Source organism: Coregonus lavaretus, assembly GCF_964263955.1.
Source record: "Coregonus lavaretus genome assembly, chromosome: 21".
NCBI classification, from domain to species: domain Eukaryota; kingdom Metazoa; phylum Chordata; class Actinopteri; order Salmoniformes; family Salmonidae; genus Coregonus; species Coregonus lavaretus.
Window position 1 is genome coordinate 33684738 of NC_140008.1, and position 16174 is coordinate 33700911.

General features: G+C 40.1%; 1 protein-coding gene across 2 annotated transcripts in view; it reads left to right on the plus strand.

Moving 5' to 3' along the window:
- The first annotated feature begins 1144 nt into the window (after positions 1-1144).
- Positions 1145-16174, plus strand: part of pbx1b (pre-B-cell leukemia homeobox 1b) — a 101716-nt gene continuing 86686 nt past the window's right edge. For both annotated transcript variants that reach the window (XM_084185952.1, XM_084185953.1), the window contains exons 1-2: positions 1145-1375; positions 2709-2782. In XM_084185952.1, the coding sequence (XP_084042078.1) occupies positions 1191-1375; positions 2709-2782 (259 nt within the window). In that variant the 5' untranslated portion in view covers positions 1145-1190. The remainder of the gene's footprint in view (positions 1376-2708; positions 2783-16174) is intronic.

Here is a 16174-nt window from a genome sequence, read left to right on the forward strand (position 1 = left end):
AGAAGGTTACTTAAGGCAAAAACTAAGGGATGATGGTTGTTCGGGTGTATAACGCAAACGTCTAGTAACCGAAAGGTTGTGTGTTCGAATCTCATCACGGACAACTTTAGCATTTTAGCAACTTTGCAACTACTTACTACTTTTTTAGCTACTTTGCAACTACATAGCATGTTAGCTAACCCTTCCCCTAACCTTAACCCTTTCAGCTAACCTTTCCCCTAACCCTAACCTTAACCTTTTACCCTAACTCCTAACATTAACCTTAACCCTAACTTCTAACCATAACCGCTAGCCTAGCTAACATTAGCCGGCTAGCTAACGTTAGCGTTTTCCACCTAGCCACCTGGCTAATGTTAGACACAACAAATTGGAATTCGTAACATGTCATATGTTTTGGAAATTCTAAACATATTGTACAAATTGCAATTCGTAACATATCATACTAATTGTGTGTCTCGGATTTATGTACAGTGTCTCGGATTTATGTACAGTGTCTCGGATTTATGTACAGAATAATACGAAATTCTCTGAGACCATTTTGCTCTGAACTGTCCCAGTCAACATCTCCTGCATCCCTCCTTCACACAGCGCTATGATTGACGTTTCACGAGAGGCACCTCAAGGTGGGGCTAAATGGTCTCTATTCCCAATAATTTCGCGTAGGCGGAGTCTGACTTTCATACTCTCGCTATGTGCTGCGGTACGGTACTGTAGGCTACGCAACAAAAGCAAGCGGGTGGAATAAGTCGAAATAGCTTGCACTTCAGGTTTCCAAAACCCTCCTTCGATACGACAGTCTCTCGGAGAAAAAGGGGTTGTGTTTCGGGAAGACACAGGCTCTGACACACGAAAGGAAGACGCATACAGATTCAAATGTTGTAGTTGAAGCCAGTTTATCTTTTCCACGCACAGTCTGATCTACTAACACACAGTCTGATCTGCTAAAGGGAGCATTTCATATCAGATTTCACATTCAGTTCTGACCAGCTGGGAGAGCAGAGAGAGGGAGAGAGAAGGCTTGTTTCTCTTCCCCTCCGACTCTGGGTCTTGGAGAACTCAGGAGCGCAAGAAAGCAAACCACAGCGTGGAACCCTGAACCTGGGTAGGCACGATAAAAGGTCCGTCGGAATTTGTTAAGGATTCTCTTTTGCGAGATTGACACGGAGGTGAGAGCAAATAGATCGTAAGAGATGGACGAGCAACCGCGGTTGATGCACTCTCATGCGGGAGTAGGGATGGCAGGGCATCCCGGCCTGTCTCAACACATGGAAGGCACCGGAGGAACAGACGGCGATGGGAGAAAACAGGACATTGGAGACATTTTACAGCAAATAATGACCATCACAGATCAAAGTCTGGATGAAGCTCAAGCTAGGTAAGGTGCTAGGGACCTACCTTGTCAAAATGGGCAGCGAATCATTATGGCAAACTACTCTATGCATTCAATATCGATGGATAATAAGACATTTCAAGCCCGTCAGATTTTTTGTGAAAAATATTATATTGATGAATTGAAAATAATTAGGTATTCGCGCCCAACAGCCTACAATAATGATAAGCGGGCGAGCGCGCATTTGGTAAAATAATGACATCCAAAGTGCACCAGTTACTGAAAATACACTTTGGAAGTTCTATTATTATTAATATTTAGAAAACAGATAATTTTCTCCTGACTTTCCAGAAATTATAGACCGTAAAATTGCAGCAGTTTAGCCTACAGGCTGCAACTATAGATTCAAAGTGTTTTCACACTACTGACAAATCAATAATGACTCGCAAATTTGACATCTCAAGTTTGTGGATGCGATCTGTCATCAAAATAACCAGCATCACATTGATTGACAACATCATCATTTTGATTAACTTTTGTGCAAACACAGCTCTCTCAGTCACTCCAGGCAAAATATAACTGATAAGGCACAGCCTAAATCTAAAATAAATCGAGACTAGGCTATTAGGCTATCATTTGTTATTTACATGGGCAATACAATGGGCTATTGGTAGTAATTGCAGAAAATAATTTGCATCCAGTTATTAGATATTTTGTTGACTCAGACGCTAAAGAGAAGTACTCAGACGTGCATGGTGCGCGTAGGCTATGTGTTTAGTCTACATCGTGGAGGGCGGGCAGCAGAGAGGAATCTGTCAAAATGCCATGAAGCTCTTTGGACAACCTTTTCCACAGTCCTGTGTTTCACTGCGATATACATGACTGTAATTTATACAAAGTCAACAACAAACAAGACATGTAATAATTGTTGATAATACTTTACCTTTCTAAACAAAAAATTACATCTTCAAAACTGTTGTATAAATTATTGTTGGTATTGTTGCTCAATCAGTCCAGAACTCAGCATGATTTTTTGCATGATATTTTTAGGCAGTTACAAGTAGCCATATATTCCAGTTTACTTTCTTTACTTACTTCCGATAATAATAATAATAATAATAATAATAATAATAATATAAATAATAGGCCTATACATATTAACATGTCATTTTTTAAATATTACATATGCTATTTTACTTTTGAGACTAAGCATGTATATAAAAAATACAGCAGGCTATTAATAAAAAAGGTTGATGTAATGCGCAATTGTATCACACATTTGCCTGTCTCCATAATTTGCGGCACATGCTTCAATAAACCCGTTATAGCCTAACTATGTTATTAAGATAATTTTTGAAGGTACTTTGTTTTGTTTTAGGAAACACGCCTTGAATTGCCACAGGATGAAGCCTGCTCTCTTCAACGTCTTGTGTGAAATCAAAGAAAAAACAGGTAGGCCCAATGCGTTTAATAAAGTTATCTACTGGTAAGGTATTGAACGCACATCAAATATAGACCTAGCCTACATAATTTGAAGGGAAAACTATTTATACTATAGGCTACAGAAGCCCACGTAAAGGGGATATATTATATGCGCTCTGATGCATGCATAGGACTCATAAATGTCTTCAGAGAAAGCGCGTTTTACAATTCACAGCCATTCCTATCCACAAACTTGTTGCAGGACATGCACCATTGTTTTTCAATGTACTTTGAATTACATATAAGGTATACAAATGGGATTATTTATTATACCTGTGTTTTTACCCTTTGCCCTGTGTTGTCGTGCAATCCATTTTGCGCTGTTACACAAGACGTAGGCCTAGAGTCAGTGCTACTACATTGAAAATCCTTATCAATTATAGTGTCAAACATCTGAGAGCTAAATTACCATCTGCATCATAATGTTTCCCCCTTGTGTGTTAGCTGTCAAGTCTCTCTGCTGAGTGTGTCTCATTTAATTCACTTGTGTCCGTCTTTCCATGTCGCCAAAATAATTGCACTAAGAGCAGATGCAATGACATTAGGCTTAGGGAGAGGCATAACATAAATCGTCTTTCCAGAATACAAACCCCTTTTCCCTTGACATTTTTGAAATTGGCACAGATAGAATTCAGCGCTGTTTAGGAGCAGTGGTGTGTATATACAGTACAGTGCCTATAGAAAGTCTACACCCCCTTGAACTGTTTTAACATTTTGTTGAGTTACAAAGTGGAATTGAAATATATTTAATTGTACATTTTTGTAATTGATCTGCCAAAAATACTCCATAATGTCAAAGTGAAAATAAAATATAGTCGTTGCATAAGTATTCACCCCCTTTGTTTAGGCAACCTACATCAGTTCAGAAGTCAAATTTGGCATAACAAATCACATAATAAGTTAGATGGACTCACTCTGTGTGAAATAATAGGGGTTGACATCAGTGGCGGTCAGTGGCGTTTAAGATTAGGGAGGATATTATGTATTTTTATGAGCATGGCCATATTTCTATTACATCATATTGGATGACTGTCATTCATATTCCATTCACCCAGCTCAATGTAACATCGATAGGTTTAGGCTACTACATGATACTCGAATTTGCACTATACCCATCACGAGGTTGCTACAACCTAGCCTACAAATGAAAGTTTATAACGTAGGTATGCAGGTCGAGAACCAAATTGGTTCAGTGACAGTAACACATTCAATACTGCCATGCACACTCTTGCCTGCATCTAACTGATCTGGGGTGTAATCATTAGTCCAAACTGTTGCAAAACCGAAACTAAAATGAGTTTCTATTGGACAAATTCACTATAAAAAAAAAGATCCCTTTGGTCCATCCTCATTTCGTTCTGTTTTCTCCCTCACACTTTCATAGCAGCCAAATAGGCCTACAGCATCATCACTTTGCTCGTTATATAATTCCTTCTCGCAGCTACACGCTCTTATCCTCTCACCTTTTCCCTTTGCTTGTGGACTTCAGTGCACAACACAACAGCTGTCTGTGACCAGGCGTGAAAACTTCTCCAAGCCAAACCTTCATCATGCCATAACCGCTAACCACTACACAACCTACATCATTGTCACCATTTTAGCTAACATCATAGTCAACAAACTAGAACTAACACGTTAGTAAACCCACAATCCAATCCATGTGTACAGTCACACAGTACAGTGTACAGCAAGCAGTTTAACAGTTACACCGGTGGGCCCCGGTGGCAATAAATTATTAAAACCGAAAGCGTACCTTGACTTAGAAGAGTTGCAATGTTGGATAGCCTTAGCCAGCTAGCTAACATGCATAGCATTCCTCGCTGTTTGAGTCAGGTTGTTGAGTAGGCTAAGTGAAAGGTAAAGTAAGAAGAAAAAAATATATACAACAAAATATAGCTAGCTATTTCTCTCTCTCTTTCTCTCTCTGCTGCTTCTCCTTCATTTTTTAAGAAACTAATTTGTTCAAAACTGTTCAACTATTATCTTTCTCTCTCTTTGAGTCAACTACTTACCACACTTTATACACTGCAGTGCTAGCTAGCTGTAGCTTATACTTTCAGTACTAGATTCATTATCTGATCCTTTGATTGGATGGACAAAATGTCATTTCATGTTGCAAGACCTCTAATAGTTTGGAGGACGTCCTCCGCAAGTCGTCATAATTACTGTTTAAGTCTATGGAAGGGGGTGAGAATCATGAGCCGCCTAGGTTTTTTATTGAAGTCAATATACCCACAGGAGGATGTCCTCCGGCTACCCCATGGTGCTACCCAAGAGGGTGCTGTTGCGTCTACTGTATACCTTCATTGCAAAACAGTGTGTTTTAATCAGTTATTTGGTGACGTGAATATATTTTGTATAGTTTTATCTAAAAAGGATAACTTTTTTAATGTTTCACTATATATAACAAAAATGAAATTCACTGAGTAGGATGGTCCCCCCTTCCTCCTCTGAGGAACCACCACTGGTTGATATGATTTTTGAATGACTACCCCTTCCTCTGTCCCCAAAACATATAGCATCTGTAAGGAACCTCAGTCAAGTATTGAAATTCAAACACAGATTCAACTCCAAAGACCAGGGAGCTTCTTGAAAGAAGGGCTGTGATTGGCAGACATTGAATATATCTTTAAACATGGTCAATTTAATAATTATGCTGTGGATGATGTATTTAACCACCAAGACACATCAAAGATGCAGTCGTACTTCTGAACTGAGCTGCAGGACTGGAAGGAAACTTCTTAGGGAAGTCACCATGAGGCCATTGGTGACTTTAAAACAGCTATGGAGTTCAATGGCTGTGATGGAAGAAAACTGAGGATGGATCAACAACATTGTAGTCTCTCCACAATAATGACCTAAACGACAGAGTGAAAAGAAGGATACAAATATACATAATAAAAAATATTCCAAAACATGCATACACTGTATGTATGCAACGAGGCACTAAATTAATACTGCAAAAAAACATGGCAAAGGAATATTGGGGTTTTATGTTTCATTAATTTTACATAAAAAATAAATGACATTACATTTTGTGTAGATCGTTGACAACAAATGACAATTAAAACCATTTGAATCCCACTTTGTAACACAATACAATAGGGGGTGTAGACTTTCTATAGGCACTGTATCTTGTCCATTATTTTCCCTTTCTAAGTGTAACCGGTGTGAAATGGCTAGCTAGTTAGCGGTGCGCACTAGTAGCGTTTCAATCGGTGACGTCACTCGCTCTGAGACCTTGAAGTAGTTGTTTCCCTTGCTCTGCAAGGGCCGCGGCTTTTGTGGAGCGACGGGTAACGGTGCTTCGAGGGTGACTGTTGTCGATGTGTGCAGCGGGACCCTGGTTCAAGCCCAGGTAGGGGCGAGGAGAGGGACGGAAGCAACACTGTTACATAAGACCTGGCGTGGAATGGAGACTCCTTTAAATTTGCACTGTGTGGGTTTAATATGGAAGCATCTCCACTGTGTTCACTGTCATTAGTGCATTAAATAAAATTGGATAGATAGATAGATAGATAGATAGATAGATAGATAGATAGATAGATAGATAGATAGATAGATAGATAGATAGATAGATAGATAGATAGATAGATAGATAGATAGATAGATAGATAGATAGATAGATAGAGGCCACCACCCTCCACCTCCACCCTCCCACCAACCCAGTCCTCCTGCCCCATGTAGCTCACTCTCAATCTGGCCAGTGTCTCAGGAGAGCAGGGGGCCTTTTGAGGCCTGCTGACTCTCTCTCCTTTCTCTGTTCTCTCGGTAGGGTTTTGGAGGGGGAGTAAGTGGCACAGTAATGCATAGTGTTTTACTCCCTGGCGTTTCTTCGAGTTCATCCAAAGTTCATCTCCGCATGGGACACAAAGTAACTTGGATCTGGTCCTGGCTGGGAGTGCTGTGCACCCTGTGCTTATTTTCTCTCAGTCTCTCTCTAAGCCGGCTACGACCCCAACAACCCAATAGCCCAGGTTTCTGTTTCTCCTGAAAGAGAATGTCTCTGAGTCTGACCCTCTCCTCTTCTCAGAGGAGGTTTAGTTACACATACCCGCTGTGGTTGGAGAACATTAGGGTTCATTACATCAAGTGAATATAGATATATGGATGTACAAGATATATGGTTTTGTACATCTCTACTCTTTCATATACTGTGTGAGACATTGTCTCATCTGCTTCCTAGTGTTGCTGTATAAGGTGTTAGAATTAAATTGTCACCAGTAGTTTTGAAAATATTTTTGAAAAATGTCTGCTGCTGAAGCCTGGAGTATATCTCAACTGGGTCCTCTTGGCTGGGTGCCAAAGTGTTATCCATGTAAAAAGAGCCTACCTGTTTTTTAAACATTATTACAACTCTGCCTGCCACAGTACAGACTACAGACTAGCCCTAGTGAGGCTGTGTTGAGTTGAGCCGGTTGGTCGGTGTTACTGTTAGGTCTTAAAGTAAGTAAAGCTCAGCGCAGAACCTACTGACTGCACAGACCTCTGCTGCTGCAGCTCTGGAATCTGTCTTGTTTTTAACCATTAAATATGTATGAATGCACCAGATGCATTAGCAAGGCTATTTTGTAGTCTGGTTTTTACAACACATGAATTTCACATTAATATCTTATTGTAACATGTCGTTTTTATTTCTGAAAAGACTGTAGTGTATCATTTGGCATTTGTATTTATTTGTATAATTTTGTCATAGCAAAATTTGAGCGCTAATAATTGATATAACTGCATATAGCACATTACATTTTACATGTTTTAATTAAAGGAAAAGTGGCTTAGTTTTTTGTCAAAACCTTCAATCACAGTGTCTTTTTTTAACGAATATATCAATATTTCTGGAATTTGGTTTCAGCAAATGGGATTGTCTTTCCCCTCCATCTCCGCTACGCGTTTTATGCCTCTGACTGCCCCCAGTACCAGAGCAACTGACATCACCTGCAGGAGTCAGGACAGAATAAAATGCCATGCTCAGGGAGGCAGGACAGGCAGGCAGCGCTGAGGAAGCCAGTACCTGAACTCCTGACCCACTCTGTGTATTTGTACTGGGATATTGCGGTGTGGTGTGTGTGGTGAGCGAACGGTGCCTAGCAGAATGACTGCTCACTATAAACAAGCGCAATGCTGTGCTCAGCTCACACCCCAGAGGAAAGGAGAAGGTGAAGGAACACTTTATTTCAACCCCTGGCAGACTTCTTTCTTTTTCTTTTTTTTTATTCTCACAGACACTGGTTTATTTTTTCCCTCCTTGACTGCTTAGTTTCATTACGAGCATGTTTTGGTTGTCTTTCTCAACTGAAAGGAATGTTACTTTTCATTAAAAGGCATACCGTGTGTGTCTGTGTGTGTGTCTCTGTGTGTAATACATAATAAAAAGAGACACGAAAATGTCTAATTTACTTTCATGGATCCTTAGAATTAAACATTGTTTGAACACTTACCCCTATGGTCCCTTTGGAGTATAGTCAGAGTAAGGAAGAGAAGTTGAAATCAGTGTTAGGGTCTTGTCTGTGACAGTAGGCTACATGTCCGTGCAATACCCACCAAGAATAATGTTATAAGAGGTTTTGGCACAGGGTGCTTTCCAAAAATGCAGCCAAAAATGTTCACTCCAATGCTATTGTGCCATGAAACCTTAACCTTCTGCAAACTCAACGCATTATAACATATACAAATGTAACACAACTCAATCTAACATCATGGTTTTGACATTTTGTCAGTGTCATTAATTTCCGATCTTAAACACAAAATTAATTAATCACAAAACCTGGATGTAGAGGACTGCAAATATATATATTTCAATCATGTTTTTAAAAAAAATCCACAGATTGCTTTAGGAACTGATCTAAAGAACCTTCCTTCTCCTTTTGAAAAGCAAACTGCTGACATCCAAAATTGTGCTTTAGAAATTCTTCTAAAACGAATTGACTTCTGTAAACACCTCAGCAACGTCATAAATCTCCACCAGTGTCAAACAACCTCTCTGTGACTGAGATGCTTGCTCAGTAAACCTAGAGTGTCCCAAATGGCACGCCCAACATCAGTGCCCGACTACTAAAAGTAGTACACTATATATATGGAATAGGGTGCTATTTGAGACACATCCCTACTGCTCTGACTGGCTGTTTAGTTTTTTCCCTCTCAACCTCAACAAAAGGCTAGTTTTCTGGTGGCCGTGTTTGAATAGTGTAAGGTTTCACGCCCGGGGGATGCTCCATTTATAAAAATGACTAGTGGAGTGATGTAATGTTATTTTTTGAAGAGTGAAAATTGGGTGTTTTACAGAGGGCATCGGAGTAATATTTGATGTGGGTGAAATGAGCCAGAGATGTGATTACAGAGAGGTGTATTGTACAGTACATGACATTGAGTTGTCAGTCCATTCAGATGGCTTGGCATCTGCCTATTTTTACTATAGAACATAGAGTCCAGTCAGAACCCTACACACTACAGCACACCATCGTCATATCAACAATTTATGTCAGCCGTCATGATCCGCAGAAGAAAATCTGTTATGAATTTTAGCTTCGAAAACCAATGTGGTATAGAAACTCATAGGGGTAAAAATGTGACTGTATATAAAGTATTATTTTTTTGATTAGCACAATGGTGTATTTTGAGTGTGTATCTAAGTCTATTGCCAATGCCAAACTGATGGTAGTTGAAAGGTTAATGTTGACATATCAGTTCTCTCTCTATCGCCCTGGTGTCACTTTGGGAAGTAAAGTGTGTGTCCCAAATGCACCCTATTCCCTCTATAGTGCACTACTTTTGACCAGGGCCCTCTGGGGCCCTATAGGGTGCCATTTGGGATGCTGACATAGGCTAGGCCAGGGCCTGTTCAGAGGTAATGTAAACTAGCAGCCTGTAACAGTTTATTTTCTATCCTATCAATGCAGGAGGATATAAATGTCTACTCAGAGTGTTGTGTCACGGTGATATGCGTCCCCCTCCCATGCCTGTCTGTTAGCGGACTGACTGGGAGTGTTGCTAATACGTGCAGCAGCTTTTGTCTCCCTTTTATCCAGCCTGCTCTTCTATGTTGATGCTGCATAATTCAGTGTGTGTGTGTGTGTGTGTGTACTGCAGCATTCACAGGAGAAACAGAAACACAAAGCAGTACTCTCCTCCACAGCTGTTTCCCTCCTATCTCTCTGTTTAATCATCCATCCAGCTGATGCTCTAATTCTACTGCTCACAGAGTCACAGAAACACAGGCAGAGGCAAAGTAGGAAAATGTGACAATGCGTGTTTTTAGAGAAGCCTTCAAATAGCTTCGCTCTTCACCTCTTTTTATTAGTAGCATAATTATGAATACAGTATGAAGGGATCACAGTTAAAAGGATTGGTCGTATTATTGAGTCCCCTGTTATTTTAGGTTTGTGTTTTTTTCTCCATTCTTACGGCATCATTTAGTTACCTTATCAATTTTGGAAATTATCAGTGGCCTAACTGATACATGTTAATCATATTAAGGAGCTTAATCATATAAATATTAGTGTGATGTGATTGGGCATCACAATGGTGGTGACTGTGAAATTGATCTAGCTGTTTCACGTTGATTTGTTGTTTTTCCCCTCAATGTTTTTTTGTGATGTTATCCCAGTGATGAAGACAGGGAGCAAGCTTCCATGTTATGTATGAAAGAGAGTAGCTAAGACAGAAAGATAAAGAGAGGACTGAGAAAAAAGAAACACAAGAGGAAAGACTGACGTAAGTCAAACTCCTTTTTGATAGGCTGGTGAGCTAGCTACTAAAAGTACTGTAATTTGTTCCTGTTATAGCATCAGGGGCAATGCTAAATGCTATTCATTAAAAATGCAGATTATGCGCTTGTGATCTCCAAAAGAAAGCATATTCCAGTCAGGGTGGTGAATGAAATGTATAAAATGGATAGCTATTTGGTTGGATTTAGCCCTCATGCCTCACCAGACTGAATTAACAGACCACAGTATCCACTGCTTTTAAGATGGGTATATGGTAGCTTAAATCTGACTCTGCTTGCTTTTTTTGACTCCTTTTAAAAGAGCTGTTTTCAATAATGTTCTATGAAGGTTTGGTCTGCCATGGCTCCTCTAACATGTTCTGAATTTAATCAAATCCACAAATTTGTTATGTACATTAAATTGAACATGCAACGGCACTTTCGAATGCGGTTGCCATACCAACCCCCCAGGAGTTCATTTTCCTTCATTCAGGGCTCGGAATCTCATTTCTTACACTCTCCCCTGCTGCTAGGAGCTGCTCCGAGCAGGCGCTACCTCAAGGCTTCCACTGTACCGCTGACAGAGCCCCGGTCTACCATCACAGCCTTCAAACACTGGAGCTGTTATAGAGAGAGATGGAGAGAGAGGGGGTGAGAGAGGGAGAGAGAGAGAGAGCAAGAGTGAGGGAGAGCAGATAGAGAGAGAGAGAGAGAGAGAGAGAGAGAGAGAGAGAGAGAGAGAGAGAGAGAGAGAGAGAGAGAGAGAGAGAGAGAGAGGAAGACACCTCTCTCCACGTAGTGGAAATGACACAAATTAATATACACTACTTAAACCAGACTAAGATTAATGGTTGCCTTTCGCGGCAGCTTAGTCCCACTGTCAGTTGCCGAGTGCTCGTTGGACAAAATCAACACTAATCAACATTTATTCCACTTTTGCCCTGGGCCCTCAGGAGTCTTGAAGCAGGACTGTGTTAACCCCCCTCCACCCAACCCCCCTCTCCTCCTACCCCCTCTCCCCCCCTTCGCCTTCCCCCGTCCGTCTTGCTACGCTTTTCACCTCCAATCCAGCTCCTTCATACATCACTCTGCTCCCTCCCTCCTTCCCGCCCCCCGGCCTGGCTCCGCGCAGGGGAGATCGCCCCCTCCCATCAGGACACATTACAGTCATGATAGATTTTCTCTTTTCATTTGCATCTGATATTTAACACTTTAAAGCAGTTGCTCTGGCACTTCACAATATGGGAGGTGTGTGTGGACTGTGTATGGTTGTGGGTGTGGGTGTGTGTGTGTGTGTATTTGTGTATCTGAGCATATTTTGTATTCTGAGCAATCTGTGGCATTATGTGTCATAAATCTCACATTGAATTATCACTAACAAGATGTGTGTTGTGTTGTGTGTATGCATTATGGACATATCTGAGTGGGTTTTCCTTAAAGCAGCATTATGTCTGTGGATGGCCCATGATTAGGAAACTGAGCTCCTCTTTCTCTCCCAATAGGGCTTGTATTTCCTTCGACAAGGCAATCTCCTGTGTATATTTGCGTCCTTATTTCAAAGAAACATAATATCCATTTCTGTGAAGTTATCAGGTTGTGATGCTGTCTTTCATTCTAGTGTTGCCCACAATTCTGTTGTACTACATATTGTATATACAGTATGCAGACCTAGACCAACGATCTATCGTGTTTGACTAAAATTGAATTATTGTAAGATTATTGATTATTTTAACATTCATTAGATTACTACATTTCACATCACTTGTGTCATTGATCATTGTACTGATTATATTGTTACTGTTTCATCTGTGTTCATGCAGAGTAGGGATGTGACAAAAGTATCATTTTCTTAATGTTTAAAAGTTTTTCAGTTTTCTGTTAAAACGATACTAAAGATTTATATAATTCCAACAAATGTTGTTTTTAGAAAATGGGCGTTATTTTTATTTGTTTATACTGGGGTAACTGCCAGTTACCCCTGTAGAAGATTATGGCATAGGGTTTCACACAAGTGTGTTAAAATCCATTTAATGAGTTTTATTTACAAATTCTTTAGTAAGTAATACTTAAAAGCTAAGTCTAGTTGTCTTATTTTAATTATTGAAATATTTATGGGGGGGAAATGGTGTTGCACATGTCACCATTAATATCCGCGCTATGAGGAGATTTCATGTAAAGTCCCCCTTTTTAACTCACCTGCACATAAATGTTCATTGTTCTTTCTTTGTTGTTCCTTTTCCAAACAATACTTGTACAATTGCACTAAATATTATTTAAATAATGCAAGATTTTAAATCCCAGCAGTCTTTAAAATGACATTCAGGAGCAAAATATTTTCAATAGTTGTTTTTAATTCATACAAATCTTAAGGCTTTCCTACCTGTATATTTAAAAAACAATTGGAATATATCTACAACTTTTTCAAAATGTAAAACATTTTGATCAACTTACCACAACATCGTTTTGTTGAAATATCTCAAAAACATTTTTCGCTGAGCAAGAGCAGTGGCAGCCAGGGAAAGTGTTAGGAAAATAATTTGGTGACATCTTGTGGTCTTATTGTGAATTACAGGGGGGGGGGGGGGGGGGGGGGTACCCCCCAGGAGGCTAGTTACCCCCTAGGACCCTACAGTATTTAGCCTAGTGGCACGTGCTGTTGAGTTACGGCAACATTAGAACAAAAAAGTAATAAGTAGCCTAATTGTGTGGTGTAGAGCCTAACGTTATACTAGGCTATTCTATTCGGTTTGTTATGTAGAATACTAATGAATCATTAAGTGATCTTGTGAGACATATTGATTCAACTTTAATCTAAACTTTATTAAAGAGCACCATTCTGAGAAGTGGCTGCGTACCAGCTGCCCACAGTCCTGGTTGGCGGCCTGCGCTGCTGCCAGCAACGGTTTGGGTCTCACGTTGCATCTCTTTCAGATGGTTAAGCATTGCACCTGAACTACCATTACTGTACCTCAATTCCACCTCGCAAATTTTACATTTTTTTTTACATTTCACCACCTTCTCGTTTAACTTCTCAACGTGTTGCCATACAGAACTTCACTGCTATTGCTTGCCTTTCCATTTCTCCAACTGTTAGCGATGGTTTGGGTCTCACGTTGCATCTCTTTCAGATGGTTAAGCATTGCACCTGTACTACCATTACTGTACCTCAATTCCACCTCGCAAATTGTACATTTCACCACCTTCTCATTTAACTTCTCAAAGTGATGCCATACAGAACTTCACTGCTATTGCTTACCTTTCCATTTCTCCAACTGTTAACGACGATGACGTGCGGAGTGCTTTATATCCGTGGCAAATAATTTGAAAGATGCATACAGTATATCCTACTAACGTTATAGCATTGTTGCGTTAGGTATTTGTTTATTTTAAACTGTTCCCTTTATGATGATGATCGGGACCTGTTAGTGGTAGTTTTGTGAAAACTGCACTGTGATTTACATTTACAAAACAAAAAACGTAGTTTTTCAGTTAGGGATTTTTTTCTTAACGTTAACGCTACCAATTTAGTTTAACGTTTAAACGTTCACACCCATAATGCGGAGCGAAGATGAAGCGATTCCTCTGTTTCACAGAACAACCTAAATATCCTTGGTAGAACCCACCCGTCTAACGTTATGCAAATCTCTCATAATTAGACAGTCTAATGGATGGCAGTAATCAGCTGCTGGTGCTCATTATATCTTCCTGTCTCCCCACTGTATCACTGGAAAACATGCTCAGGAGGAACATTGTATCTCTACATTTTAGTCTAAATATGCTGGATTCCCAATACAACAGAAATGAATCAAAATCAATTAAGGCTAATAGTACACCAGAGTTACATTTTATTTTCCTACTTATCCTTTGATTACAAAACAAGTTTAACAAAACAATTATATCTGAGCCTCCATTTTGGATTGTTTCCATATTTCCGACAGTGTGCTGGTATCTATCCTTTACATACTGTATTCCACCCACCATACAACATACACACTCTCAACTGTCTTTATATGATTGAATACAACCATAGTCATTGTTGTGCCACCAACTGGCATCCTTGAAGAGACACCAACCAAGAGCTTTGTCAGCTCTTTATGACTACACACTCTATGGGCCCTGGTCAAAAGTAGTGCACTACTATATATAGGGAATAGGGTGCCATTTGGGACATGCACTGTCTCAGGTGCCAATCAGAATAGATCAGCCAGCTTCATGGCATGGCCGCTTGGCAGGGGATTGTGTGTGTGTGTGTCTGTGTGTGTGTGTGTGTGTGTGTGTAAATGTAGATAGATTGTGTTGGACCTTGTGCGCCCTGAAAGGAAACAAATGTTCCGTAGCAGAAACGCAGCGCTGCGGTGGTTTTGGACAGCTTCCCGGTATACAGACACAAGTGACATCTTGGGTAACTTTTAGCACGGGAAGAGGGGGAGGAGGAGGAAGGGAGGAGAGGGGGAGGAAGAGGGGGAGTGGGAATGCTGCTGTTTCAGTGGAGGACAGGGTAGTGTGGTAAAGGAGGTTGGTGAGTTAGGAGTGTGTTAGGATATGTAGCTAATGTAATTTATAATGTAATCATAAAGCTTACTGATGAGAGGAAGTGTTTTAGGTATTTGGATATTTCAGATGGCTAAACAATTTTATTTTGAATAACTTATGCATGTCATGCAAATGTATAACAACACACAAAATTGTACTAAATATGATTTCTGCGTACATATTTGAACCTGAAGACTTTGACTGTGAACATTATAGCCTTATAGAAGCCTCAGGGCTTTTTAGAGACTATTACATTAGCTACATTACAACCCATCCAATGCTTTGTTTACTGTACCTTTCTGCAGTATATTTCTCCCAGTGCTGAGGAGTAATGATTGCTTGTTAAACAGATATTGCATTTTATGTCAGAGTCCCTATACATTTAATGACAAAACAAACAATAGCAAAGCAATTTTCTGCAATATAATTTAGAATTTTCAATTTTTACTCAAGGCTGTGATTAGGGTTGGTGTAAACTCGGCTTTGTGTTGAAAGCTTTTGTCGTGTTGCATTTTTCTGAACATGAGATGTTATTATAAGCAAACCTTGGACCTGTTAGATTATTTGACAGGTCTTTGTTATCCATAGAGGGCCTTGTACAGTAGTAGTTATTCTTACTGAAGTCCTCTTAGTGTTCTATAAATGGCTATCATTTCCATTCAGTGGTACTGTGCAGTAATACACACCAGCACCTTCGGCTCGGAAGGAGAAAGACAAATAAATTGGATGTATGATTCGATTGATGACTGAAGTCATATTCAGTGTTTGTCTCTATAGGCCCTGGATAAAAATAGTGCAATGTAGGGAATAGCATGCCATTTGGGAAACACACTTTCTTGTGGGAAGGGTTGGGATGGTGTGACTGTGACGATAGACAGGTTTATATAGAGACTATTGTCAGTTGGCACATCTCCAAATTGCGACCTCCTCGGCCCTCACCTCTTTTCCCCGGGCATGTGCCCTTGAGCGTGTGATTCCTGTTAGAACAGAGTCTGCATCCCAAATAGCACATTATTCCCTAAGGGCCCTGTTCATACATAGTGCACTATATAGGGAATAGGTTGCCATTTGGGATGCATTCTGAGTCTCACTCCTGTGGCCCTCGCCCCTTTGTTCCAGAGCTATAG